The sequence below is a fragment of the Asterias amurensis genome, chromosome 16, assembly GCF_032118995.1.
Source record: "Asterias amurensis chromosome 16, ASM3211899v1".
Lineage (NCBI taxonomy): Eukaryota > Metazoa > Echinodermata > Asteroidea > Forcipulatida > Asteriidae > Asterias > Asterias amurensis.
In genome coordinates, this window is record NC_092663.1 from 2344012 (window position 1) to 2369413 (window position 25402).

General features: G+C 39.1%; 2 protein-coding genes across 3 annotated transcripts; both read right to left on the reverse strand.

Moving 5' to 3' along the window:
* Positions 1-281: 281 nt before the first annotated feature.
* Positions 282-6190, reverse strand: LOC139948800 (bcl-2-like protein 2). Of its 2 annotated transcripts, none has more exons than XM_071947134.1 (4): positions 6028-6190; positions 3261-3616; positions 2115-2337; positions 282-1500 (listed from the first exon to the last, which is right to left on the reverse strand). In XM_071947134.1, exons 2-4 carry the CDS (start codon positions 3509-3511, stop codon positions 1390-1392), a joined length of 585 nt encoding a protein of 194 aa, XP_071803235.1. In that variant the 5' UTR covers positions 3512-3616; positions 6028-6190; the 3' UTR covers positions 282-1389. The 2 variants fall into 2 exon arrangements, with proteins under 2 accessions (XP_071803235.1, XP_071803233.1); XM_071947132.1 differs by lacking the exon at positions 6028-6190 and adding an exon at positions 4625-4761.
* A 4152-nt stretch (positions 6191-10342) lies between these two features.
* Positions 10343-23956, reverse strand: LOC139948761 (ribonuclease P protein subunit p25-like protein). Its single transcript, XM_071947076.1, has 6 exons — positions 23730-23956; positions 18337-18500; positions 16504-16631; positions 15820-15861; positions 13118-13192; positions 10343-12075 (listed from the first exon to the last, which is right to left on the reverse strand). Coding segments are annotated over exons 1-6 (636 nt in total). The 5' UTR covers positions 23731-23956; the 3' UTR covers positions 10343-11849.
* Between the last annotated feature and the right edge of the window lie 1446 nt (positions 23957-25402).

Genomic DNA, 25402 nt, shown 5'->3' on the forward strand with positions numbered 1-25402 from the left:
ACCATGGAGGTTATTCCTCCATGGATTGACTAGACTATAACTGCTTGGCCATCAAAGGCTGTGATTATGAGTAAAATTCGCTTGTGGGAAGGGACTTGGCTCGAAATATTGGTTTAAAGACACTGGACACTATTGGTAATTGTCAAAGAACAGTCTTCTCACTTGGTGTGTCTCAACATATGCATAAAATAACAAACCTGTGAAAATTTGAGCTCATTTGGTCTTTGAATAAAAAAAAAAACTATAGATTTATGACAATAACTCCTTTTTAAAATCTACAATCATTATTCCTCTTATTGTTTTATTTCATTCTCTCGGGAAATACCCAGCTCACAAACTGAAACCGAATATAAAGCAATGCATTGCTCGACATAAAAACATTTTCATCTCACAACAATCAAATTTTAAAAAAGCAGTTAACAACTTAGTTATGGCAAGAAAAGTTAGTTTAACGGCAAGAGGTTTTCAACATCGATTAACCATAGAAGCAATGAGCAAGTATTAATGTATCAATGAACATATAGCATGAAAGTATTTACTAAACGTACATGTAGGACTAACAAGCAACCAATATTTTCCAGTGATTTGGCCCATCTTTAGGGCTATGTCACATGAAGCAATTTACGGGCAACCAGTTCAAAGCAATCTCCAAGAAGAAAAGCTGTTAACATTTCAATGTTCAGATATTTTTGTTGTTGATTGTAAGACATTGTTCGAAAAACTACTCATGTGCTACCAAAGTGGTCCTGTAGCATGCACTGTAGTTGGTTGCCTCCAAGTTACCTGTAGTGCAAAAGTTGCCTCGCCTGACAAGATAAGGTCAATGTCACTGTGAGTTATTCAGTGAAGTGCACATTTTAGGCGACGGGCGTTTACACTAGCTGTAGTCATAGCTGTAGCTGCCAATGTGGACATTGCCTAAAGAAACAAGTTGCCTTGGATCCGACGAGTTGGTCTATAAAAAGTTGTTATAACCGTTTGCTATAAAATGCATATGTGGTTGGAAAGATATTTTAAAAGTAGAATACGAAATTGCGTGTTTTTTCTTTTACTTTGCGAACTAACACGGTCGGATATTTATGGGAGTCAAAAATTTGACTCCCATAATGGCCGACTGTGTAAGTTGACAGGGTAAAAAGAAAACCGCACAATTTTGAGACGTGTTTGTGTGGATCATTGTGATCTACTTCTACAACATCTCTCTACCCATATGCATTTTATTAAAAACTAGAAACTCTTTTCAAAGACCAACTCCTCCGATGCAAGGCAACGTGTTCCTTTAATAGAAGGACTGCAGCTTTGAACTTAGTATATTATCCTGACTCGTGTACACTTTTATAATCGATTATCTACAAGGCACACCTTCTCCCTGAAGTTGAGAGGATCACGTCATCTTGAGTGTACGTGCAGCATCACCAATGCAGTCATTCCGGCGAGGGCCGCCAAGCCTAGAATGTTCTTCCAACAAACCAAGGGAGAAGCTGGGGAAATAATTCCCATCTGCGAAATACAATATAATGAAATTGAATTGTATGGAAGTCTTATATAGCGCACGCATTTACCAACAAGGTATTCAAGGCGCTTAGTATACACATTATTACAGAAATGAAGTTATGAATACTGAGACCCAAATATGTAGCACCTTATGAAGGGTTTACAAGGTGCTATGGCGCATTCAGCAGCCATAGCCAAGAATACTGGAGCGAACCCCTTCTCTTTTCCATAAGTGCACTAGGTTATGTTACGTGCATTACAAAACACACGGGACAAACCGCTTTACGTCACATCCAACGGACAAAAGCATCGGTTTTGGACTTGGCATCGGACTTGGACTCGAACCCACACTCTGCTGATCAGAAACACCAGAGTTTGAATTTGGTGCTCTTAACCGTTCGGCTATGACACTTCCAGCTTTTAGAACAAGCTTTTAGTTTGAGATGTAATTTGGGGTTTATCAAGCAAATGCACTTCTGTAAAATGAGCATATATCATTCTTCCATTTTGGGAGTCAATTCCAATGTGTACATTTTGACCACCAAAATGGTGGACACTCGTACCCCTATCTTTAATATATTTTCTTAATATTTGTGTTGAGTAGTCACCAGCAAACTTACCCAACCCCCGTGGCTGTTGATCCATCCCAGCAAGTAAGTATCTATGTAGCTTATTGTCCACTGAGCAATCTGCTGCACTAACTGCGGCATTTCGTTCTGAATGCAGTGGATGACTAAGTTGCCGCTGAAGGTCAGTAACGAGACGATCCGACCCCACGAGGGCTGTATTCCATTGTGGCTCACGTTAAGGTTGAACGAGTTGTAAAAGATTTGATTGACGACTCTGTAGCAATGGTGAAAAAAAAACAGAAACCAAAGTAATTTATAAGTCATTGTGAGAGTAGCCTGAGCTTGAACATTAGTTTAACATACACTTCATCGAGGCTCGTGAAGTACGCCAGAGATCTGCCTGTTGAGCGTCAATAATAACCTTTTTACATCACAAACAATTTTTAAATAATAGTAGCTTGTTCCTATGGCACATTTCACAATAAGGTCTTGATGCGCTTTACATTAGTGCCCTGGTCATTGGGCAAATAAACAATTATTTCTTTAATCTTTCTCAGCTCCCTGGGGAGTATACTGCCCTGAGCTGCTGTAAGATGCTAGTGGCTTTTTCATACACAATATCAACCTCTACCCTCGTGATTCAAACCAATACTCAGATGCGACTTAACCACCACAACTTGAATTCGGTGTTCTCAACCACGTGGCCACGACATCCTTTTAAAAACACTGGACACTATTGGTATCTCAACAATGCATTTATTAACAACCCCTGTGAAAATTTGAACTCAATTGGTCGTCGAAGTTGCAAGATAATAATGGATGAAAAAACACCGTTGTCACACTATTAGTTGTGGCATTCAGATGCTTCATTTCGGGACCTCAAATTCTTATTCGGAGGGTCGGACTCATATTCAAATATTTTAGTGGAAAATTATGTTACTTCAGAGGGAGCAGTTTCTCAAAGTCAAAATGTTTTATCATCTTCCTATACTGTGCAGAAAGCTCCTCTGGAGTATACTCGCACATTGGTTGAGGTGCAAACTAGCAGGTGCTATCAACAGCTCTCCATTGCTTGTTAATACCAAGTATGTTTTTATGCTAACAATTACTGCAAGTAATTACCAATAGTGTCCAGTGCCTTTAAACCACGGAGATTACCAAATCGTCTGGTTCCTACAGGAAAAGAATCTGACAAACCTGTGGAATGTGCTGAATGCAGTGTCTGGTGTTACATGAAGGATGTCCATCATATCCAATCCATTGGTTCTCAGCTGATACTGATACTCAACTTCAGACGTCATTTTCCTCAAAGCATCTTGAATCACGGGGATACTGCTTTGGTCAGAGTGTAGACCCTCTACATGTATAAGCGGGCACTCCAACCCATTACTCTGTGATTTATAGTGAAGGAAATCAACTACAACACTGGCTGTGGTGACACCTGGCATGTTTCGTGGTCGCCTGTTATCAATCTTTAACTATTCCGGTCTTGGCCTGGGTGTAGTGAAGCTTCTTCAGCACAATATCTTGGTCAGTCTACTCTAGAAAAGAGTCTGGAAAACAAAATAGGAACACAAAATGTATGAATCAATTTCAACCCAATGTATGCTGAATGCAGTCATTGAGTTGAACTTTTGCTCTTGAATTGAAGGGGCACAGCAATTTCTCTCCTGGTAGTTGGAAAGGGGACGTATTTTTAGTTTGTATTGGATCCTTGCACAGGGTAGTTACTACTAGAAAAAGGCTCTCCCTCATGTGACTGTTAACTAAGACTAAGAGCATCACATCAACAGTACTACAGAGCACCACGATGCTGTGGGTTATTTTCGAGGCCTGGAAACTGGATGACTCGTACCTACTTCTAGAAGTTAGAACTGTATAGGTTCATTCCGATATCGCTTCCAACCAAATAGCGGAACGACCCTCATAGTTCTAAGACTAGGACGTAACTCGCTCTGAAGTCTCATTTGTAGAAACTATTAATTATAAAGGTTCCCGGAGCCGGCCTTATACTTAATAGTTTCTAGAAGTAACTCGTACCTATAGCCCAGGTTGGACTCCTCCGTTGCAGGCAACGTGACAGAGTCCAGGGTATAAAGGTGCCGTACCATTGCGAAAAATTTTCAAAAATCTGACGTCCTACCACTACCAGGGCTACTCGTACCTACTACGAGTACACTAGGCCTCGAAGCAGCAATTGTGGTGCTCTGTACATTTGCTGCACTGCCCTCTGCAACTTGCAAGAATCCAATGCAATTTATAACCCCTTTAATTTTTACCAGAGGAAATTTGGAAATGTTTCAGTATCCTGCCAGCTAGGCTAGCTTAGCTGTAATGTAAACATGGTAAAATGGCTCTCTTTTAAAACCAGTCTCAAAGTAAGGGTTCCAAAATAAGTTCAATTCAATGCAATAAATATGACAGATACAATTGTTGAAACATTTTTTATTTTTTTTTATGAATTTAAAAAGAAGTAATCCTAACTAACTAAACTAAGTTTAAAATGAAGCAGATAAATAAGGGGAAGATCATGATTTCCCGTATTCAACAAGCTGACTTACACAAATGGTCGTCCCTCTCGCATGCTCTCGCCTACCCCAAATCCAACAACACTGTTTGCACTGTACTATAATAGAAAATAATTATGGCTGATTCTGAGTGTGAGAGTTCCGCATACTCTGGCTGATTACGGGATGGACAGTCTGTGTACAATGTATGTTGTTGATGATAGCACGAGGAAGTAAACGAAAGAGGGCGCTAACACGCTTTAGTGGTGGTGTGGCAGGAGATTTTTCTCTGGGCGGGGCAAATTAATATTTCCCGAGACAGCGGAGCGGCAAACCAGATCCGGCTGTTTCTGCTGGGTCGGCATGTTAAGTTCAAATTTATTTTGTGTTCCCGATTGTCGAGAGGCTGACATCATTAGTAGACCAAGAGCATGGCGGAGAGAAAGGCTTCCTCCATGGACAAGCAGAACGAACAAAATGCTAAAAGCAGCAAGTTTCAGTGTAAAACATTCAGAGGCGAGAGGGCATTGAAAGAAACTTTCCTTAGAAAGCGATGACTCGTTTTAAAGGCAGTGGACACTATTGGTAATTACTCAAAATAATTATCGTCATAAAACCTTTCTTGATAACAAGTATTATGGGGAGAGGTTGATAGTATAAAACAATGTGAGAAACAGCTCCCTCTGAAATGACGTAGTTTTCGAGAAAGAAGTAATTTTCATCTATTAGAGCGAGATTAGGCCGTATAAGTTTTTTAAAAGATCCACTCCCATGCTGAGACGCAAGACAAAGGAGTTCCGGATACTTATTTTGTGCACAAGCCGAGGACATTGACTTGACTCCTTTTCTAAACTATAGACTCGGATGTAAAAATATTGTGCAACCTCGGCGGCTATTCGCCTATAATTATAGTCGGGCTCGAATCGGCATACCTGGAACTGGGGCTCAAAAGGTTTGGTTCAAATGCATTTGCAACCGTATAAGCATAGAGCAAGGACCAGTGGTCCTTGCTCTATGGTATAAGTAATCCAACAAAATAATTGTTATAGGTAGAATATTCTTTTACTAATCGTATCGTTCAGAAAAAAATGTGCGCCACCACGTTCTTCTTGGCCTTTTGAGTTTGATGCGGACATAATTCAAAAGCGACAGGGCTATAATACAGGAACCAGCATTTACGGGCCTCCGCGGGCTCAAAATAGGTTTGCGAAACACCGTGTGGTGGATATCGACTTTGCGGAGGCTATGGTAGCCTAAAGTTGTAATGGTTCTAAAAAATAACCACTTTCCGCAGAATTCCAACACAACACTAGTTACCGCAAACCTCATAAAAGTTGACTCCACCATGCAAAGTTTCAAATCCTACTACTAAATTGATTTGACCCGTCGAATCATAATATTGGGTGAATCATGGAGTGACTAATGCATACTCCAAGACTCACGAGATTAAAGCTTACCTCACAAACAGCCAGTCATCAGCGGAGACTCTTGGTCTGGACCCGTCTCAAACCTAACTTATAAAACAGCCAAATTAATTTCTAACAGTGGTAGATTTTCTTCACCAATGACTCGAGCACTCTTCACCAGCAGCTGAAAAACAGTGTCGGCTCTTTCACTGACCATGAAGCTAAGAAGGCCAACATTTATATTTTTGACAAGCGGGAGTTCTTAGGGAAATCCCCACCAGTTGTTAGTCACCAGCTCAAGTTGTGCATGTGACAAGAACTCGGTGTGCGTCAGCGGATGTTTAGAAACTCAATAGCTTTGTTTGCACGACCAACCTTTTGACTAATCCCAGCCTCCCAGACAAATATTTCCGTTTAATGGGCTGAAAAAACTGAGAGGGTTTTTTAAAATTAATTCCCAAAATCTCAATTTTTATTGCAATTGATTGCATCCGTGCAAGAGCTCAATAGCAAGGTAATGCTTCGGCTTACAGATTCAACCGATTTAGTAGATATGCGGTTCATTTTATTTTGTCTGGCACTCTTGAACATAATAATATGCCAAGATGTCTGGCACGCCAACAGATTGATGGTTGGCGGAAAAAAGGGAAAAACATAACAAAATAACAAAAAACAACAACATTCAAACACAATCAAATATCAGGTCTTGGTCAGTTAACCATTAAAGGTCTCCCGAACAAAATAAAGAAGAAAAAACCTTCTGGGGTCCCAGGTAAAGTCTACTGGAAACATAAAATAAAGAAAATAGGGTTCGTTGATTTAAAAGTGAAAAAGAATACGAAACAGTTGCCTTTTACAGTTTATCTGTTTATTCGTATTTCGTAAGTCGTACTTATCCTCGTTTAGCGAAATTGTTTGCCTCTTTACAAAATTTAAAATGATTAAATCAGCAAAATCTCTAGTCGAACCAGCTTTGCTAAAAATTGAATGATGATTGTGTGTCATTAAAAAGAATGAGTGTGCTAGGAACATGAATGCCTCAAAACGAAATTGAATGACCGAATTCTGAATTTGAAACGCAGTAAAAACCGGAGAGGCAAAATAGCTTTAATTCGAACGCATGGAAATTAAATTGGCTGCTCATTTTCCGAAATTTACCGATAAAACCTATATTATGTTTGTGGTAAACGGAAATACGAACGCATGAATAAAATAAGCCAACGAAACTATGCAAGTTTTCCTGATACCTGATCTGTGACCTGTGTGTATGCAAGCTGTGCTTCCAACTAACAAATATAGTCATCAATCTGACGATGCATTCAGTTTGTTGTATTGACATAATCCTTGGTGGGATTGTTTATTGTACAAACAAAAACAAAAACTACCCCTTGTGAACCCCCCGGGAATCTAATAGCAATTTACAGATGCTTCGCCAGATTTTAATACGATCTGAAGGCCAAAATAAGTTAAATTGCATCATCCCAGGATACAGAGAGTTGCTGGCTTTTCCTTTATAAAAAATTATTTCAACGATTAAAAATTTAAAAAATATAGTGAATGGCTGGATCAGCCTTTTCATTTTCATGTATTATGACGTCAATGTTTCAATAATTTGCATGTCACAGCAGTCTGGTGCTTGAATACTATGTACTTCTGTACACAAAGTGACACATTATAGCTGACACTTTGTTTCGTAGTGTGTGCACGAAACGAACAGTCATGAATATTCATTAAGTTACACATTCTCCTGATTGACCGCAGTTCAACCAATCAGAATTAAGGGGTCTGAATAAAAATCGTTCTATACCTAAAGTTCATGGCGTTAAAAATATGTAGCAAAAATATTCATTTTGTTGAGGAATACGGGAAAACAATCATCCAGGCTATGTGTGTTGTCATGACAATCGAGACGAAGGCACGCGTGTGCATAGGTTTTTCGGGACCCCTTACACTTAACCTTTCCACAACTCCGACGGGCAACTCACAAATACGACGGACAACTCACAACTCTGACGGACAACCCACAACTCCGACGGCCAACTCACAACTACGACGGCTTAACTCACAACTCCGACGGACAACCCACAAATCCGACGGCCAACTCACAACTACGACGGATCAACTCACAACTACGACGGACAACTCACAACTACGACGGCTCAACTCACAACTACGACGGACACTCACAACTACGACGGCTTAACTCACAACTACGACGGACAACACACAACTCCGACGGCCAACTCACAACTACGACGGTTCAACTCACAACTCCGACGGCCAACACACAACTCCGACGGCCAACACACAACTACGACGGACAACTCAAAACTCCGACGGCGAACCCACAACTCCGACGGACATTTCACAACTCCGACGGCCAACTCACAACTCCGACGGACAACCCACAACTCCGACGGCCAACTCACAACTACGACGGCTTAACTCACAACTCCGACGGACCCCACAACTCCGACGGCCAACTCACAACTACGACGGATCAACTCACAACTACGACGGACAACTCACAACTACGACGGCTCAACTCACAACTACGACGGACACTCACAACTACGACGGCTTAACTCACAACTACGACGGCTCAACCCACAACTCCGACGGACAACTCACAACTACGACGGCTTAACTCACAACTACGACGGCCAACTCACAACTACGACGGCCCAACTCACAACTCCGACGGCCAACTCACAACTACGACGGCCCAACTCACAACTCCGACGGCCCAACTCACAACTCCGACGGACAACCCACAACTCCGACGGCCCAACTCACAACTCCGACGGCCAACTCACAACTCCGACGGCCCAACTCACAACTCCGACGGACAACCCACAACTCCGACGGCCAACTCACAACTCCGACGGCCCAACTCACAACTCCGACGGCTCAACTCACAACAACGACGGAGGCTGTCCTCTATGGAACACCATAAGATGCACCAAAAAGTAAAGAAATGGTTAAGAATAGAGATAGATCCATTTTGGGTTAAAGATGGTATAAACAGTTTGCGACAGCTCGTTCTGTTTTCTGATTTAATACGTTTTACTTATTTTGAAGTCTATTAATGTAAAGTTGATTTAATGTATTTTTGTTCCAATGAATTCTTCCTGGGTTTTTTTTATGTTAATTTGATCGACAGCTTTATGTGAAGTTGTTGTATAGTGTGGCTTCCAAGAGGCACTCTTTAATCTTGACTTTCCAAAGCAGGACTTTCTATCAGCTCTTTAAAGGCAGTGGACACTGTTGGTAATTGTCAAAGACTTCACAGTTGGTATAAATTATCTCAACATATGCATAAAATAACAAACCTGTGAAAATTTGAGCTCAATCGGTCATCAAACTTGCGAGATAATAATGAAAGAAAAAACACCCTAGTCACACGAAGTTGTGTGAGTTTAGATGGTTGATTTCGAGACCTCAAGTTCTAAACTTGAGGTCTCGAAATCAAATTCGTGGAAAATTACTTCTTTCTCGAAAACTATGGCACTTCAGAGGGAGCCGTTTCTAAATGTTTTATACCGTCAACCTCTCCCCATTACTCGTCACCAAGAAAGGTTTTATGCTAATAATTATTTTGAGTAATTACCAATAGTGTCCACTGCCTTTAAGGCTGGAATGCACTTTTTTTGGTCAAACTTTTACCAATAATTTTGTAGGTTAATTTTTTTAAAGAAGTTGAAACTGAAAGTAGATTAAACCCTGTGCTTAAACAATATCAACATAATGATCATACTTCGTGACCCTGAAACACTCATGTGATGTGTGATCCAATTATGATCCCATGCAATCAAACGGATATCAAAGGCAAGTGTGTCTAGTCTTGGCTCAAGACGTCAGTTGTAAATCTCCATAGCACACCTTTTTAAGCTCACCAGTCAAGTTGGTTAAAAATCATGTTTAAAGGCAGTGGACACTATTGGTAATTACTCATTACATAATAACATTATGAGAAACAGCTCCCTCTGAAGTGACATAGGTTTTGAGAAAGGAGCAATTTTCCACGAATTTGATTTCGAGACCTCAGATTTAGAATGCGAGGTCTCGAAATCAACCATCTAAAAGCACACAACTTCGTGTGACAAGGGTGTTTTTTCTTTCATTATTAACTCAGAACTTTGACGACCAATGAGCACTATTATGTTGAGATTCACCAAGAAAACTGGTCTATGACAATTACCAATAGTGTCCAGTGTCTTTAATGGAAAGAAACATGATAGATTCGTTGAAAGAACGAGGTTTTTCGGAGATTTGGGTAAAAAATATAGGGAGGGCTAAACAAAGATATTAGTTTAAACAAACATAGATTGGAAAACTTGCATACTCTGATTTTAATATAAGATATAGTTGTTTATTTTATAAAGTCTCGAAGACACTCAAACTGGTACTTTACTTTTTATAACTTATAAAATAAGATAAAGTCATAAAATTATTGTTGAAATCAATTATTATGTATGAAAAATAATTAAAAAGGCTTGCGAGGGGGAAATGCCTTTTGAAAAATGAAACTATGTTTAGCCTCAAAAAGCATGACTTGAACTTGTAATTGAAATAATACATCATGGAACTCATTATAGATAAGAACTTTGAATTGGGATAAGTAATTTGGTTTTACTTGCCCCAATTTGTGTAAGCACTGTATATTCAGTACTTTCCCCCCCGAGTCCTGTGAAGAAATCACAGGCATATTATTCTGCTCTTGATTGGCAAAGATCGCGGGATCGAATCCCACCCAAGTAATTTGCCTGTGATTTTGTTTACAGAACTCAGGAAAGTAATGAGTATACAATGCTTTACACACATTGGTGTAAAGGGTACACCAAATAATAACATCCTAGAGCATTGAACACTACCAGATTCTCAGCTGACTTTATCAATCTAAATGTTCACTTGAAAGCTAATAATTTGACGCTAAATTTCATTTTCCCAATAGTTAATGCAAGTCTTAAAAGTATTTTGAACATTTTAGGAAACTGCAGTTTTAATGTAATACAGTGGTTTTTACAATAGTGACGGTGGAACAAAACTAACTGCATATTAATTTCGGTTTTACCCTGAAAAAAAAAACAGAGTTTGTGAAAGTACCGAGCACATGGTGCTGACACACACTTTGGTGTAAGGGTAAAAACAAAATTAATATTCTTCATCCCCGATGCCAATTTAACAAAAATTTTACCACTGCGTTAACCAATGCTAAAATACTGGATTCAAACTGACTCTAGCTACCAAGCAATCACGATGGTCTAGTTGGTTAGACTAGTTGGTTAGCATTTGAATTGCAAAAGTTGTGGTTTCAAATCCCACCCGAGTAATACTATGTATTCACTGAGTAACCAGTGCTAACACACATCGGTTTGAGGGTAAACCAAAATGGATACTCTTTATCCCCGATGCCAATTTAACATATATGTTCAAAACTAAAAAATTCACGGCCCTAACGCGATGTTGAGAAATGGCCAGGTGTGGGCAGTGGACGCTTGCATGAGCTCCTGGTTGACTGGTGACAGCGACTGTAAGGACTGTAGCACACTATCCTCATCTATACTCATTACAATGGTCATAAAATTATTCCCCATGGTCCACAACAGTAATGGACGTACAAGAGAAAAGGAACCAGACTATGTACTCTTCCAATCTCGATCTGGTGGATTAGACCATTCTATTGCAACGTCACAGCCCAAGTTTTTGCCAACAGAGGTCGGAAAACTTTGGAAAGCCATACAATGCAAATCCAAAACAAATAGCCATAGTTTGTAGAAATATTACACAACAAGGGAGAGTATCTATTTTGAAAAGCAACACAAACCGACCATCTTCTATCCCAGTTCTCAGCTGTACGCGATTTTATCTCTTCATTCCACTGCTGCGGCACCCACTTTGTTTTTTGTCCTGTTCTTTTTACCCGATGGTTTTCTCATTATTGGTTTATTCTGATCGGTCGTTTGTGATTGTCCAGGGTTCACATCCGCACGGTTTGAGTTTTTATCCTGTTTTCTTTTTCTGGATTGGTTCTTTTTCTTGTTCTTGTCTTCGGAGCCGTCTGCCCAAAGATGGTCGTAAGAGCCGGGAGCTTGGTACCTGTTATTTGAACATGACAAAAATGTTATACGGGATTGGTAAAGATAATACAGGGGTGAGAGTCATTACTAACAAAAAAGTCTAAAACTTGGATATACAAATTCAAAGGTATGTTGAAATAATGGCATGTCTACCGTTTGGTAACCCCTGGGGGTATAGATTCCAAGGAGCTTTTGGAAACACTTGTATCCAAAGCACCAGAGAAGCAGACCAATGAGCAGGATTTCTTTATTTGTGGAAAAAAATAGCGTCTGATTTTCTTCACCAGGCCAACATAATAAGTCTGAATTCAGCCAAAAGTCTGAACAATCTCAATTCTCATCCCTGATAATAGTAATGATAATAAGTCGTTTTTTATATCACGCTTTTTACACAGCTTTGTTACTTTGTGCATATGTTGATTTACACCAAGTGAGAAGACTGGTCTTTGACAAAGGTGTCCAGTGTCTTTAAATAAGGGAATCAATGTGTGGTGAAGAGGTTTTCAACTGGTGGTTTAATCCCAACGAGGCCTGGTTCTTGATAATTTTACCGAGACGCAGTCAAGGTAAATTATCAAGAACCAGGCCTCGGCGGGTTTAAACCACTAGTTGAAAACCGATTCAACACACTTTGATTCCCATTCATAAGTACCTGTTCGGTCAAAAAACATCAACACTTATGGTCAAAAAGTAAAATAAATGCAAAAATTATAATATTTCAATGATATCTTTCAATACAACACCCCTCCAGCTATGAAATGGTAAAGCCCAGTCAAGGCCCTCAAGTAAATAACTCCTTATAAGGGAATGCAGTGCGCGTTGCGCTTATCGCGTGATGTGGCACAACTGTCTCGGCGGTTGCTCTTGACCAGTAGGAAAGAAGAAACTGTCTTATAAGCACAGGTGCAAACTCGCGTGTCACGCCCATGTTTCAACACTTTTTACTGGTCATAAACAAAGGTTTATACACACCCACGTGACGCGCTCTCCACCAATAGGAAAAGCGAAACTGTCTGAGGCATTTATGAATGTAATAGAAATAACAACTCCGAATAACGTACCCACATTCTTGGCTCGGCAGTGACTCTTTGGACAGCAGTATGGAGATTGTTGGTATGTCTCTGCTGACTTTCAGCCTACAATCAAATATAGAAAACAATTTATTATGAAAATAATAATAATAATATTTAAAATTTGTATTGCGCCCCTTACATACAAAATGATCAAAGGCGCAAAACACATGTTAAAGCCATTGGACACTTTCGGTAAACAGTAATGTCCAAAGGCCCGCACTTCGTGTATCACATCTTAAATATAAAATAACAAACCTGTAAAAATCTAGGCTCAATCGGTCATCGGAGTTGGAGAAATAACGGGAAAACCCACCCTTGTTTCCGCACGTTTCGCCGTATAATGACATGTGTTCAAAATAAATCCGAAATTCTTGACGACGAGAATTGATAATTGTTTTAATGTTTCCTCAAAAAGTAAAGCATTTCATACAATAATATTTCAAGAGAAGTCTTTCACCATTACCTTCTATAAACCCTGTAAGTTATTTTTAAATCTGTGAACTTTTTTTTCTTTTTCTGTTCCGAAAGTGTATAATGGCTTTAAAAAGCACAGAGTGGAAGAATAAGACAAAGAAGAAAGACTGGTCACCAGGACAGTGCCCAAACAAAAGTATGGGGATACGGAATAGTAACAAGTTCTCTCAGTGGTGAAGTTGGTATGACAATGATCTAGAATTGCAAAGGTCATGGGTTTGAAGCCCACCCTAGTAATAAGCCTGTGATTTCTGTTCACAGGGTTGAGGAAAGTACCCGTGACCCGAGTATACAGTGCTAACATACATCGGTGTATAGGGCGCCTATGGGTAAAATCAAAAGTAATATTCTTTATCCCGTATGCAAAGTTCAATCCATTAAAGGGTGGCTGCAGTGTTTGTTTTATTCATTTAAACGATTAAACATGACTTTTTAAACCTGAAATATTTTTTTATATTTGTTATTAAATTAAATGCGCAAGTATTTTAAAAATGGTTTTCAAGAGATTAGGAGAACCCACCCCGCCCCTAAAAGGGAGCCTTCATTTGCATAAACATGACGTCATGTCGGTAACCTGAGCAGTCGGTTGGGCCCCCTGGCTGTGTGCATATAGAGACGTGTGCACTGTGTGGCCTGGTACCTAGGCGCGAGTAGTCAGGGACCAGACTCCTTTTGCCAACGATGTTTGAATTCCCTACGTGGCGTCGATGGTAGGGGGGCGGTAACAATCCACAAAATGGGGGGGGGGGCATGACTTATTCGCTAATTACGCAAGTCAGATATGTCGGGAATAAACAAAACACATTTTATTGATGTTCAATACATATATCAGAAATAAATGACAGCAAAATTAACTGTTTTATTTGAATTCACTGCAGCATCCCTTTAAATCATTGCAGTAACCGCTGCTAAAAACAGGATTCGTACTGCCTCTAGCTACTGGGCAATCTCGGTGGTCTAGGTGGTATGAAACTTGCTCTAGAATTGCAAAGGTCTGTGGTTCAAATCTCTACTGAGTAATACGACTGTGACTTTAATCACAGAGCTCTGGTGAGTACTTGAGTATACAGTGCTAATACATATCGGTGTATATGGGTAAAAACCAAAATTAATATTCTTTATCCAAAGTTTAAAATTCCATCTATTACATGTCAAATCTACTTCAAACGAGCATTTTATTAAAAAATGCATTTCAATTCAACCTTCCCACGCTATCTTTGAACTGCAAAATCTTTGTTTCAATTCTCTACACTCACTTCTTGTTTCACTTTTATAGTCCCCCCCCCCCCACAAAAAAAACCCTAACTCAAGCAACAAAACAAAACCAAAAACAAAACCAAAAACACAACAGGAATTATTACACAATTTTGGTTGGGTGGTTTCCCTTTACATGTATTTCTCTGTCAGTCATGAGTCTCCTACGATGTTCTACCAGGAAATAAATGTTTGCATAGTTGTAATTTGTGAAAGGACAATCAATTGAGACGTCTTATAATCACCATTAAAGTCGTTTGCATAATAGCTCTGAAAGAGCTTTAAAGGAACTGGACATTTGGTAAATACTCACAAAGATATTAGCTTACTTGGTAATGCTAATGCTAATGAGGAAATACCAATTTACTTGGCGCCTTTTCCGAAGGTTACAAAGCACTCAGAGAATGACATGAAAGGAAAACTATTGCGGGTTGAGAAAAACGGCTCCCTCTGAAGCAACATGGTTTTTTAGAAAAAGGTAAACTCTCACTAAAATATTTTAATCTGAGAGACCAGTGGCCGATTTTACAAAGAGCTAAGATTGATCCTAACTGCATATCAATCGTAGTTGCTAAGTAACGTGTGATGTCACAATACAGATCACTATGGTAATACTGACAATTTGTCTTGCGATGAATTTTATTGCTTTGTAAAATTGGCCCCAGACCTGTAGCTTTTCTCAGGCGTATGAAAGCACAACATTTCTTTTCCTGACTGTGCTGTTCAATTATACATGTGTACATATTATAGGCCCTTTTCGAAACCACGGCTTCTGCTTCAGCCTCGGCTCAGGCTAGCCTGGCCCCGCGATTGTTTTGACAATATTGCGCATGCTTTGTGCATGTGTTCAGGGCTTCAGACCAGAGAACGGAGCCTGAAGCTGAATACAAAGCCGAAATTGTGGTTTCAAAAAGGGCCAGTTTCACGCACACAGGCAATTTTAGGAAAGCTTCTTTTCTTACCTATCAAGGCCTTCTTCCTTTGGGTTCCAATACTCATCTATTCTGCAATAATAAAAACAAACAAATGAACAATGATTGAAAAAAACAAGAACTTAATAGTGGGATGGGAAACCAGTCAAAGATGGTAATGTATAGGCCTGAAGCAATGAGGGGGAATTGCCTCCATGCCCCCTGTCATTGTCGTGGTGCCCTTGAAATGTTCCAGTAGAAATGTACAATGTCGTCATAGGGTGCCCTGCCCTTTACCAACGAGAAAATGCCTTGGTGCATTTGTGCTTTAAAACATGAAGCATACAGGTCTGGGTAAATTAGTAATTTGGTTGTCCTTGAACGTTGTTGATTTTTAGCAGCTGGATGAGACGTGGCCACGCATAGGTTTTTTTAAGATAAACGATTAACTAAACGTTCAGTTGTGTATGTAGGGTGTCATGGCCCATGGCCAAGTGGTTTGGAGGATGGAATTCAAGTTCTGAGGGTCAAGTCGTCAAAGTGTGGGTTCAAATCTTGGTCATGACACTTGTGTCCCTGAGCAAGATGCTTTGCACAAGTTGCTTCTCTTCACCCCAGAGGTATAATGGGTGCCAACTAGTGTCAAAGTCTTGACTGTTTGAGGGGCGACTTGTGGGCCGTAAATTCCACTAGTCGTCCAGGCCTAGTGGAGTACATTAAACTGGTAAGGATTACCTGTTGTAGAATATTCTTGTGATCTGATGCAGAGTCTTCATCTTTCGTTTGACGATCTCAACGCATGTTATTGTCTTACTGATGGCTGGGCCTGAGCCTGTGAAGATGATGTATTTGGTGTTTTCGTTCTGAAAAGAAAATAAGAACACAGTTTTAGGCCTTGAACTTCACTTTAGAAGGGGCACTTCAAGGGGCACTTCAAGGGGCCCTTTGTTTGTTTGTTTGTTTGTTTGTTGGTTTGTCCAAAAAGGGGACATAAACACCACGCTGGCAACAACCAATCTCTCTCATACAAACATTGGTTTACATCAATGATTATGAATTGCACAAGATCAAAAAATTGTGATTCAGTGACTAGATGACAATATTTATTCTAGCCATTGTGAAATCAGCGGTTAGCTGGGGGATTCGAACCCACAACCTTGTGATTGCAAGTCCTGCAGTCTAACCACTGGACCACAGTGGAGTTTGGGGGATTTGAACCTACAACCTTGTGATTGCAAGTCCTGCAGTCTAACCACCGGATCACAGTGAAGTTTGGGGGATTCGAACTCACAACCTTGTGATTGCAAGGCCTGCAGTCTAACCACTTGACCACAGTGACTTCTATGAGGAAAGCTTGTATTGGAACCTTGCAGAGGGCAAAACAGCAAAAGCACAGAGCACCACGGCAATTGCTGTGGGTGCCGTGGGTTATTTTAAGACCTGCAGTTTTGTTTTTCTTTTGTCACTGCCTACATGTAGGGTTAAGGACTGTTTGTCCAAGGCTTTCTCCGACGAAAAGAGACTTTTGATAAAGGAACGGTCAAGGTTGGATAAAGGCAGTTTGAAAGTGCTCAGTTTTTATAACCGATTTATTTAGGGGCGGGCATATAGTCGATTTGACTCGGGCATAGTCAACTATGGCGCCATCTTGATAGAAAAAGCGGGCAAAGCTATTTCCATGACTCCATTTTTAACCAATCACATAGAGATAAGAAGATTCTATATCATGAGGTATTTAAGGGTGGATGATATCCATAGCTATGTACATCCTGGAGGGGATAACTCTGTTTCAGCCACAAGAGAAGGTGGCAACATGCCCCTGGTGTCAGTTGATCTCAGAGATGCCAAGTCCAGAGGCCACCTATGCGTGAGATTTTCAAAGCTCACCACACCCCCCACCCACCAATAAGCGTTTTGCGCTCTGTCGAATTTTAGCTGAACCTGCTGGCAGGGCAAAAGCGTGCGCAATCTGTAAATTTGCGCTCTTTTACAATTATTAGCAGATCAAGTCGATGATTCTGATAAACTGCGTGCAATCTGAAGATTGTGCAAACATTGTAGATTGCGTTTTTTGTACACACGAGCGCAATTTGGCAATGCATTGTCGTTAATTTTAATTTTTTTCCCGGTCTGGCCCCAATGCGTGAGAAAGTGGTTGATGTGCGTGTGAGCGTGGGACAGAGCCCAAATGCGTGAGTCTCACGCCTAATGCGTTTAGACTTGGTAGGTCTGTGATCTGGGGATGACAACCCAAATCAAGGTGATCAAGATGAAGCCCTCACCTCTCGGCTGATAGACACTTCATGGAGGCAACGAAGGCGACTGCCTCCATGCCCCCTGGCCATTGCCTTGGAGCTGCGCGTAAAATGCTCCAGTAGAAATTTACAACTTCCTCATAGTCATAGGATGCCCTTTACCACGGAGGAGAAAATTCCTTGGTGCCCTTTCAAAAACGAAGCATACAGGCCTGCGACACCTTGAACTGGTCGCCAGCCTTTTTAGTTAAAAGTAATAATAATATCAAAAGAAACTTATGCAAAAATGTTTCATATTTTAGTCAAAGTGTACCTTGATGACTTTGAAGGCGAAACCAAGAAGGTTGCGTACTTTACTGCCATGTTTGACTTTCATCGTCGTGATATTGCTCAGGTCCAGACCGAGATTGGAAAACGTTTTTTCTTTGTCATCTTCGCCGTGCACCTCAACAATTTCTCCCTTCTCATAGTGATCCACTGCAATAAATTTAAACAAGTTAAATTTTCAAAACGTAATATTAAAGACACTGGACATAATTTGTAATTGTCAAAGACAAGTCTTCTCACTTGCTGTATCTCAACATGCATTTTTATAACCTAACAAAACTGTGAAAATTTGAGCTCAATTGGTCATCAAAGTTGCGAGCTAATAAAATGAAAGAAAAAATACCCTTGTCACACCAAGTTGTGTGCTTTCAGAGGCTTTGATTTTGAGACCTCAAATTCTAAACTTGAGGTCTCGAAAAACAAATTAGTGGAAAATTACTTCTTTCATGTAAACTTCGTCACTTCAGAGGGAGCCGTTTCTCACAATGTTTTATACTATCATTATCCCCATTACTTGTTACCAAGTAAGGTTTTATGCTAACAATTATTTTGAGTAATAACCAATAGTGTCCACTGCCTTTAAAGACCATTATTACTGGATGAAAATTTAATTTATTACGTTAATACTCCAACAATTACAAATAACTTTATAACTTTCTGCACAGCAGCTAACTGTTGACAGTAATTAGACTCTGAAAATAGTTGAGTCAGCTTGACCGTTCCGTCAACTCGACTTAGGACCAAGACAAGTCGACAGATGGATCAGCACAGGGCTGGGAATAGTTGCAATATGAAACCCTCCTCTCGACGGCCGCCAAGTCGGAGGGTTATGAGACTCTCTCGAGCGCCGAGCGGCAATTGACAGTCTGGTCAAACATGTATAATTTCGACAGCTAGTCACAAGATTTGCCCCATTTTTACCACTTTCAAGAATCATGACACAAATTCTAAGGGCACGAACCTATGGGGCGCCGTTTGTCCATTAATTGTTTGACAATTTTAAGGCATGTTTTTACCATGGTTTACAGCAATTAGATGTAAACCATAAAAACTGTTGCCACATCCTGTTATGGTTTACATACCAGTAAAGTATTTGTTGTGTCTAAGTTTATGGTTTACAAACCATGAACATACAAAAAACATTTACAAATCGTGGTTCATAAACCAAGAAAATTTACGCATCTTAACAACATGGTTTATAAACCATAGAAAATGAAGCATCAAATTCATGGTTTAGAAATCATGGTTTACAAACCAAGAAAATTGAGACATCTAAAAACATGGTTTATAAACCATGAAAATTTAAGATAAAAATCGTGGTTTACAAATCATGGTTTATAAACCATAACAAATGAAACATAAAATCATGGTTTGTGACAATGGTTTATAAACCATGAAAATCGAGACTTCTTAAAAAACATGGTTTATAAACCATGAAAATTGAGACTTCTTAAAAAACATGGTTTATAAACCATGAAAATTTGCACATCTCAAAAACGTTGTTTGTAAACCATAAAAAAAAGTGCACTTACAAATCATGGTTTACAAACCATAAAAATGTGCACTCACAAATCATGGTTTACAAACCATAAAAAATGTGCACTACAGAAATCATGGTTTATAAACCATAAAAACGTGCACTCAAAAATCATGGTTTATAAACCATAAAAACGTGCACTCACAAATCATGGTTAACAAACCATAAAAAATGTGCACTCACAAATCATGGTTTATAAACCATAAAAACGTGCACTCACAAATCATGGTTTATAAACCATAAAAACGTGCACTCACAAATCATGGTTTACAAACCATAAAAAAACTCCACTCACAAACCATGGTTTATAAACCATAAAAACGTGCACTCACAAATCATGGTTTATAAACCATAAAAACGTGCACTCACAAATCATGGTTTACAAACCATAAAAAAACTCCACTCACAAACCATGGTTTATAAACCATGAAAACGTGCACTCACAAATCATGGTTTACAAACCATAAAAAACGTGCACTCACAAATCATGGTTTACAAACCATAAAAACGTGCACTCACAAATCATGGTTTACAAACCATAAAAAAACTCCACTCACAAACCATGGTTTATAAACCATGAAAACGTGCACTCACAAATCATGGTTTACAAACCATTAAAAAAATGTGCACTTACACAAATCATGGTTTACAAACCATAGAAAAGTTGCGTACACAAATCATGGTTTACAAACCATAAAATTCTATTACGATCGTCTCTAAAACCTCCTTCCCAACTCTGATCGGTTCCCACTTCACCCCCATTTCCCCCCATGCCACGTGCGAGCCAGCAATAGCAATTCACCGTGTGTGTCAATGCTGTGATCAATGCACCGTGTGTGTAATGCTGATCAGGTGGCCCTGAAGGGACATCGCATATCGTAAACGTGTGCGCATACGTATGCAATGTCGTGAAACAATTCGCAAATATGTGCGCACACGAATGCAATGTCGTGAAACAATTCGCGAATATGTGCGCACACGTATGCAATATCGTGAAACAATTCGCAAATATGTGCGCACACGTATGCAATGTCGTGAAACAATTCGCGAATATGTGCGCACATGTATGCAATATCGTTAAACAATTCGCAAATATGTGCGCACACGTATGCAATGTCGTGAAACAATTCGCGAATATGTGCGCACACGTCTGTGAATATTATTTGCGATGTCGTGAATTTTTTTGCATACCATGTTGCATACCTTTGAATAAAATATCTAATAATCTGGGGGGTTTCTTTCCAACAGTGAGATAAGCGGTAGTCATTGCAGCAGTAGTCTTTGTTGTGAGGCAAGCGAGGCGGGTGGTCTTCCTTGGCCTGGTGCCAAGTTCCTGGGTATACACATGCTTTACAGAGGGAGCCTGCTGTAGCACCACAGTACTCCCTAGTTCGGTAACAAATTATCCACAACTATGACATCATCCTAATGGTATGCAACATGGTATGCAATAAAATTCACGACATTGCAAAACAAATCGCATTCGTGTGCGCACATATTCACGATTTGGTTCACGAGATTGCATACGTGTGCGCACATATTTGCGATTTGTTTCACGACATTGCATTCGTGTGCGCACATATTTGCGAATTGTTTCACGACATTGCATACGTATGCGCACACGTTTACGATATGCGATGTCCCTTCAGGGCCACCATAATTATTGCATCAGCATTACACACACGGTGCATTGATCACAGCATTTACACACACGGGGAATTGCATATTGATGGCTCGCACGTGGCATGGGGGGAAATGGGGGTGAAATGGGAACCGATCAGAGTTGGGAAGGAGGTTTTAGAGACGATCGTAATAGAATTTTATGGTTTGTAAACCATGATTTGTGTACGCAACTTTTTTATGGTTTGTAAACCATGATTTGTGAGTGCACGTTTTTATGGTTTATAAACCATGATTTGTGAGTGCACGTTTTTATGGTTTATAAACCATGATTTCTGAGTGCACATTTTTTATGGTTTGTAAACCATGATTTGTGAGTGCACGTTTTTATGGTTTATAAACCATGATTTCTGAGTGCACATTTTTTATGGTTTGTAAACCATGATTTGTGAGTGCACGTTTTTTATGGTTTGTGAACCATGATTTGTGAGTGCACGTTTTTATGGTTTATAAACCATGATTTTTGAGTGCACATTTTTTATGGTTTGTAAACCATGATTTGTGAGTGCACGTTTTTATGGTTTATAAACCATGATTTTTGAGTGCACATTTTTTATGGTTTGTAAACCATGATTTGTGAGTGCACGTTTTTATGGTTTACAAACCATGATTTTTGAGTGCACGTTTTTATGGTTTATAAACCATGATTTCTGTAGTGCACATTTTTTATGGTTTGTAAACCATGATTTGTAAGTGCACTTTTTTTATGGTTTACAAACAACGTTTTTGAGATGTGTAAATTTTCATGGTTTATAAACCATGTTTTTTAAGAAGTCTCAATTTTCATGGTTTATAAACCATGTTTTTTAAGAAGTCTCGATTTTCATGGTTTATAAACCATTGTCACAAACCATGATTTTATGGTTCATTTGTTATGGTTTATAAACCATGATTTGTAAACCACGATTTTTATCTTAAATTTTCATGGTTTGTAAACCATGTTTTTAGATGTCTCAATTTTCATGGTTTGTAAACCATGATTTGTAAACCATGAATTTGATGCTTTATTTTTTATGGTTTATAAACCATGTTTTTAAGATGCGTAAATTTTCTTGGTTTATGAACCACGATTTGTAAATGTTTTTTGTATGTTCATGGTTTGTAAACCATAAACTTAGACACAACAAATACTTTACTGGTATGTAAACCATAACAGGATGTGGCAACAGTTTTTATGGTTTACATCTAATTGCTGTAAACCATGGTAAAAACATGCCTTAAAATTGTCAAACAATTAATGGACAAACGGCGCCCCATACGAACCTAATCCTCAGTGTCTAATGAACTGAAACACCATTGAGAAAATATTTTTTAAGAAAAAGGAAAAAAACTTCCCAGATCCCGGAGCGAGTTCCCAGGTTCATATTTTGTACGAGTGTTGCATTGCTTTGCAAATGGTTTATTTGTTGGTTACCATCAAGTTATCTGAACAATTAAGTTGTCTGACTGATCGAGCTGTCTCAACTTTCATTCAGTTCAAGTTGTCCGGACAGTCAAGTTGTCTGAAAATGCCCATGGAGGAGGTAGGTCTGACATCCTAATCGACAGTCAGACAGGACAGACAGAATACTGTCTATATATAATGTTATTACAAGACAAAGATTCATCGTGTTGGTCAACCCCCCCCCCCCCAAAAAAAAAAAAACCAATCACGTTTTGAAGGCTTCACTACAATTAGAGTTCTATACAATACAATTTAAAAATTAAGAAATTTGTTGTGGGGCAATGAAAAGCAAGCCCTCTTTCTGATTGATTTAATTTTTAGTTTTAATTAGTAAAGCCTAAGCTAAAAGGGGACTAAAGTTAGTTCACAAAAAAAAGACAATCAAATGTTATGGGTTCATATTAGATTGAGACTCAAAAGACAAAAGAAAGAGCAATGACTACTTGACTTGTTTTAAAAGAACTCTTTGCTTTGATCATGGGTCACGTTCAGTAAATGCATGGAGGTTGAACTCAAATAAATAGAAGCATGGGCCTGAGCTATAAATAAATAATCTAACTCGTCAACAGAGGGCGGTATATAAGATGAGTGGTCTCCATCTATCAACGAAAACTAACTCAGTTCATCCATGGTTCAAAAAGGCCCGAATCTGGCTAAGGAACACATTTACATCTATTTTTGAGCTGACACAGTTAGTATCTAGTAAAAGGGTACTTACTATTTTAATAATGTACTCGAATGCATACTTTCTTTACATTTTATGCAATTATTTGATGTCTCGCTTCCACTGCTCAGCATACATGCACACTGTTCCGTGAATTTTGGAGGAGCTAAACCACGGATGGCTGTGATTAAAATACGCATGCGCAAGTTGTGATTAGTCTCTTGCAGTCGTAATGTTGTGTTTATTTTTGAGCCAATACTATTTTCTGTATTAAACCATCTAAAGTTCAACCCCGTCATATTTTGTAACGTAACTGCTTTGGGTAAACTGTCTACTGACACCTTTTAATGGTTGGATTATGAATGGAGGTTTTCTTACCCTGTGTTCGCACTATTTCCCAAATAAACAGTGTGATTTGCATATTCATGAATATGCATTTAGGCAGAAGTTCAACCCAGTGTTTTGCATCTCAGTTTGTTAACACGGGAGGGCGCCAAAAAGCTCTAAAAGGTGCTCATAGATTCATAGCCGCAACCAATGCTTGTGCTAATTAATATTCAAAAGTTATTTTAAAAACTATTTTAAGTATCTGAACCTCTTGAAAACAAATCAAATATATTTTCGTACAACTAATAAAACATCTGATTTCTTTTCAGTTTTTGACAGGTCAGCTTTTCGGAATTTTTGCTAATTAGGCCATACCCCGGGGAAAAAACACAGACAAATAATGTGTTTTTTCCTAAACCGCTGCAAGTATGATCACTTTTTCACTTCCCAAGCCAAATAGGACCAACCTCAAAGTCTACATTTATCACATCTCCTCAAAAGCTGAAGCACAAAGCACCCAGATTGTGATAAATTGTTATAGGCCCCTAGCGACACAATTAATTACATGACCCCAAAACAATATTATTAAACAGAATTTGAGGGCATGGAATGATAACCCTGTTTTGCGCATGACTTTTGGCCTATAGTGGCACCCTGACAACTAATGGGGCTAATTCGTCTCTCGTCACCTCTTGGCTATTGTAAAAATATAATCCATCAAAGATAATTGAGCTAAAACAGAACACGAACAAGCATAAACAATAATATAAATTCCCCCTTTTTAAAAACATTTTTCTTTTCAGAAGAAAGCAACAATAATAAGCCCAAATACTGTGAACAGAAACCGAGACACAAAGTCATTTATTAATATTTGGTCCGTTCCGGCCACACCCTTCTAATTGTGTTCTTTTTAGATCTAAATAATTTGTTTTGGTGTTCGGGCGCGAGCAATTTCAAAATACACCAATACTTTTTAGCACTGACAATTAATTACGTAGGGGCTTTGAAAAGACAGGAGAATACGGGAACACAAAGTTATAATAATTACCAGGAATATCACTACCGAGTAAGCATTAATCGTAATAATTATTACGAACCGGTATATCTCATTAATTACGAAAAACTGCTATGATAGATAATAAGTCATGATAGTTGTATTAGGGGGGCTATAGTTCAAATGAAATGTAAATCATTATTGTGACTTTTACTTGAATATTTGTAAGATGTAGGCTTTGGTAGTAATTATTGTTGCGTTGAATTAGTTTCTTTCTTTCCTGATAATTAAAAACCGTTTGTACAGTGTTTAACCTCTAGCAAAGTGTTGTCATGTCAAGCAATAACTCAATTGCGACTTTAAGCAGGGCTTCGGTGTAATAGATGAAAGGAAATAGATAGGGCTT

Coding starts and splice junctions, on each gene's coding strand:
- LOC139948800 (XM_071947134.1), bottom strand. CDS start 3,511: ATGCCAGGTGTCACCACAGCCAGTGTTGTAGTTGATTTCCTTCACTAT. Junction 2,338..3,260: donor GCATTCAGCACATTCCACAG/GTTTGTCAGATT, acceptor CCATTGCTACAG/AGTCGTCAATCAAATCTTTT. Junction 1,501..2,114: donor TCAACAGCCACGGGGGTTGG/GTAAGTTTGCTG, acceptor TGTATTTCGCAG/ATGGGAATTATTTCCCCAGC.
- LOC139948761 (XM_071947076.1), bottom strand. Junction 15,862..16,503: donor ACAAGAATATTCTACAACAG/GTAATCCTTACC, acceptor TTATTATTGCAG/AATAGATGAGTATTGGAACC. Junction 13,193..15,819: donor AAGGAAGAAGGCCTTGATAG/GTAAGAAAAGAA, acceptor ATTTGATTGTAG/GCTGAAAGTCAGCAGAGACA.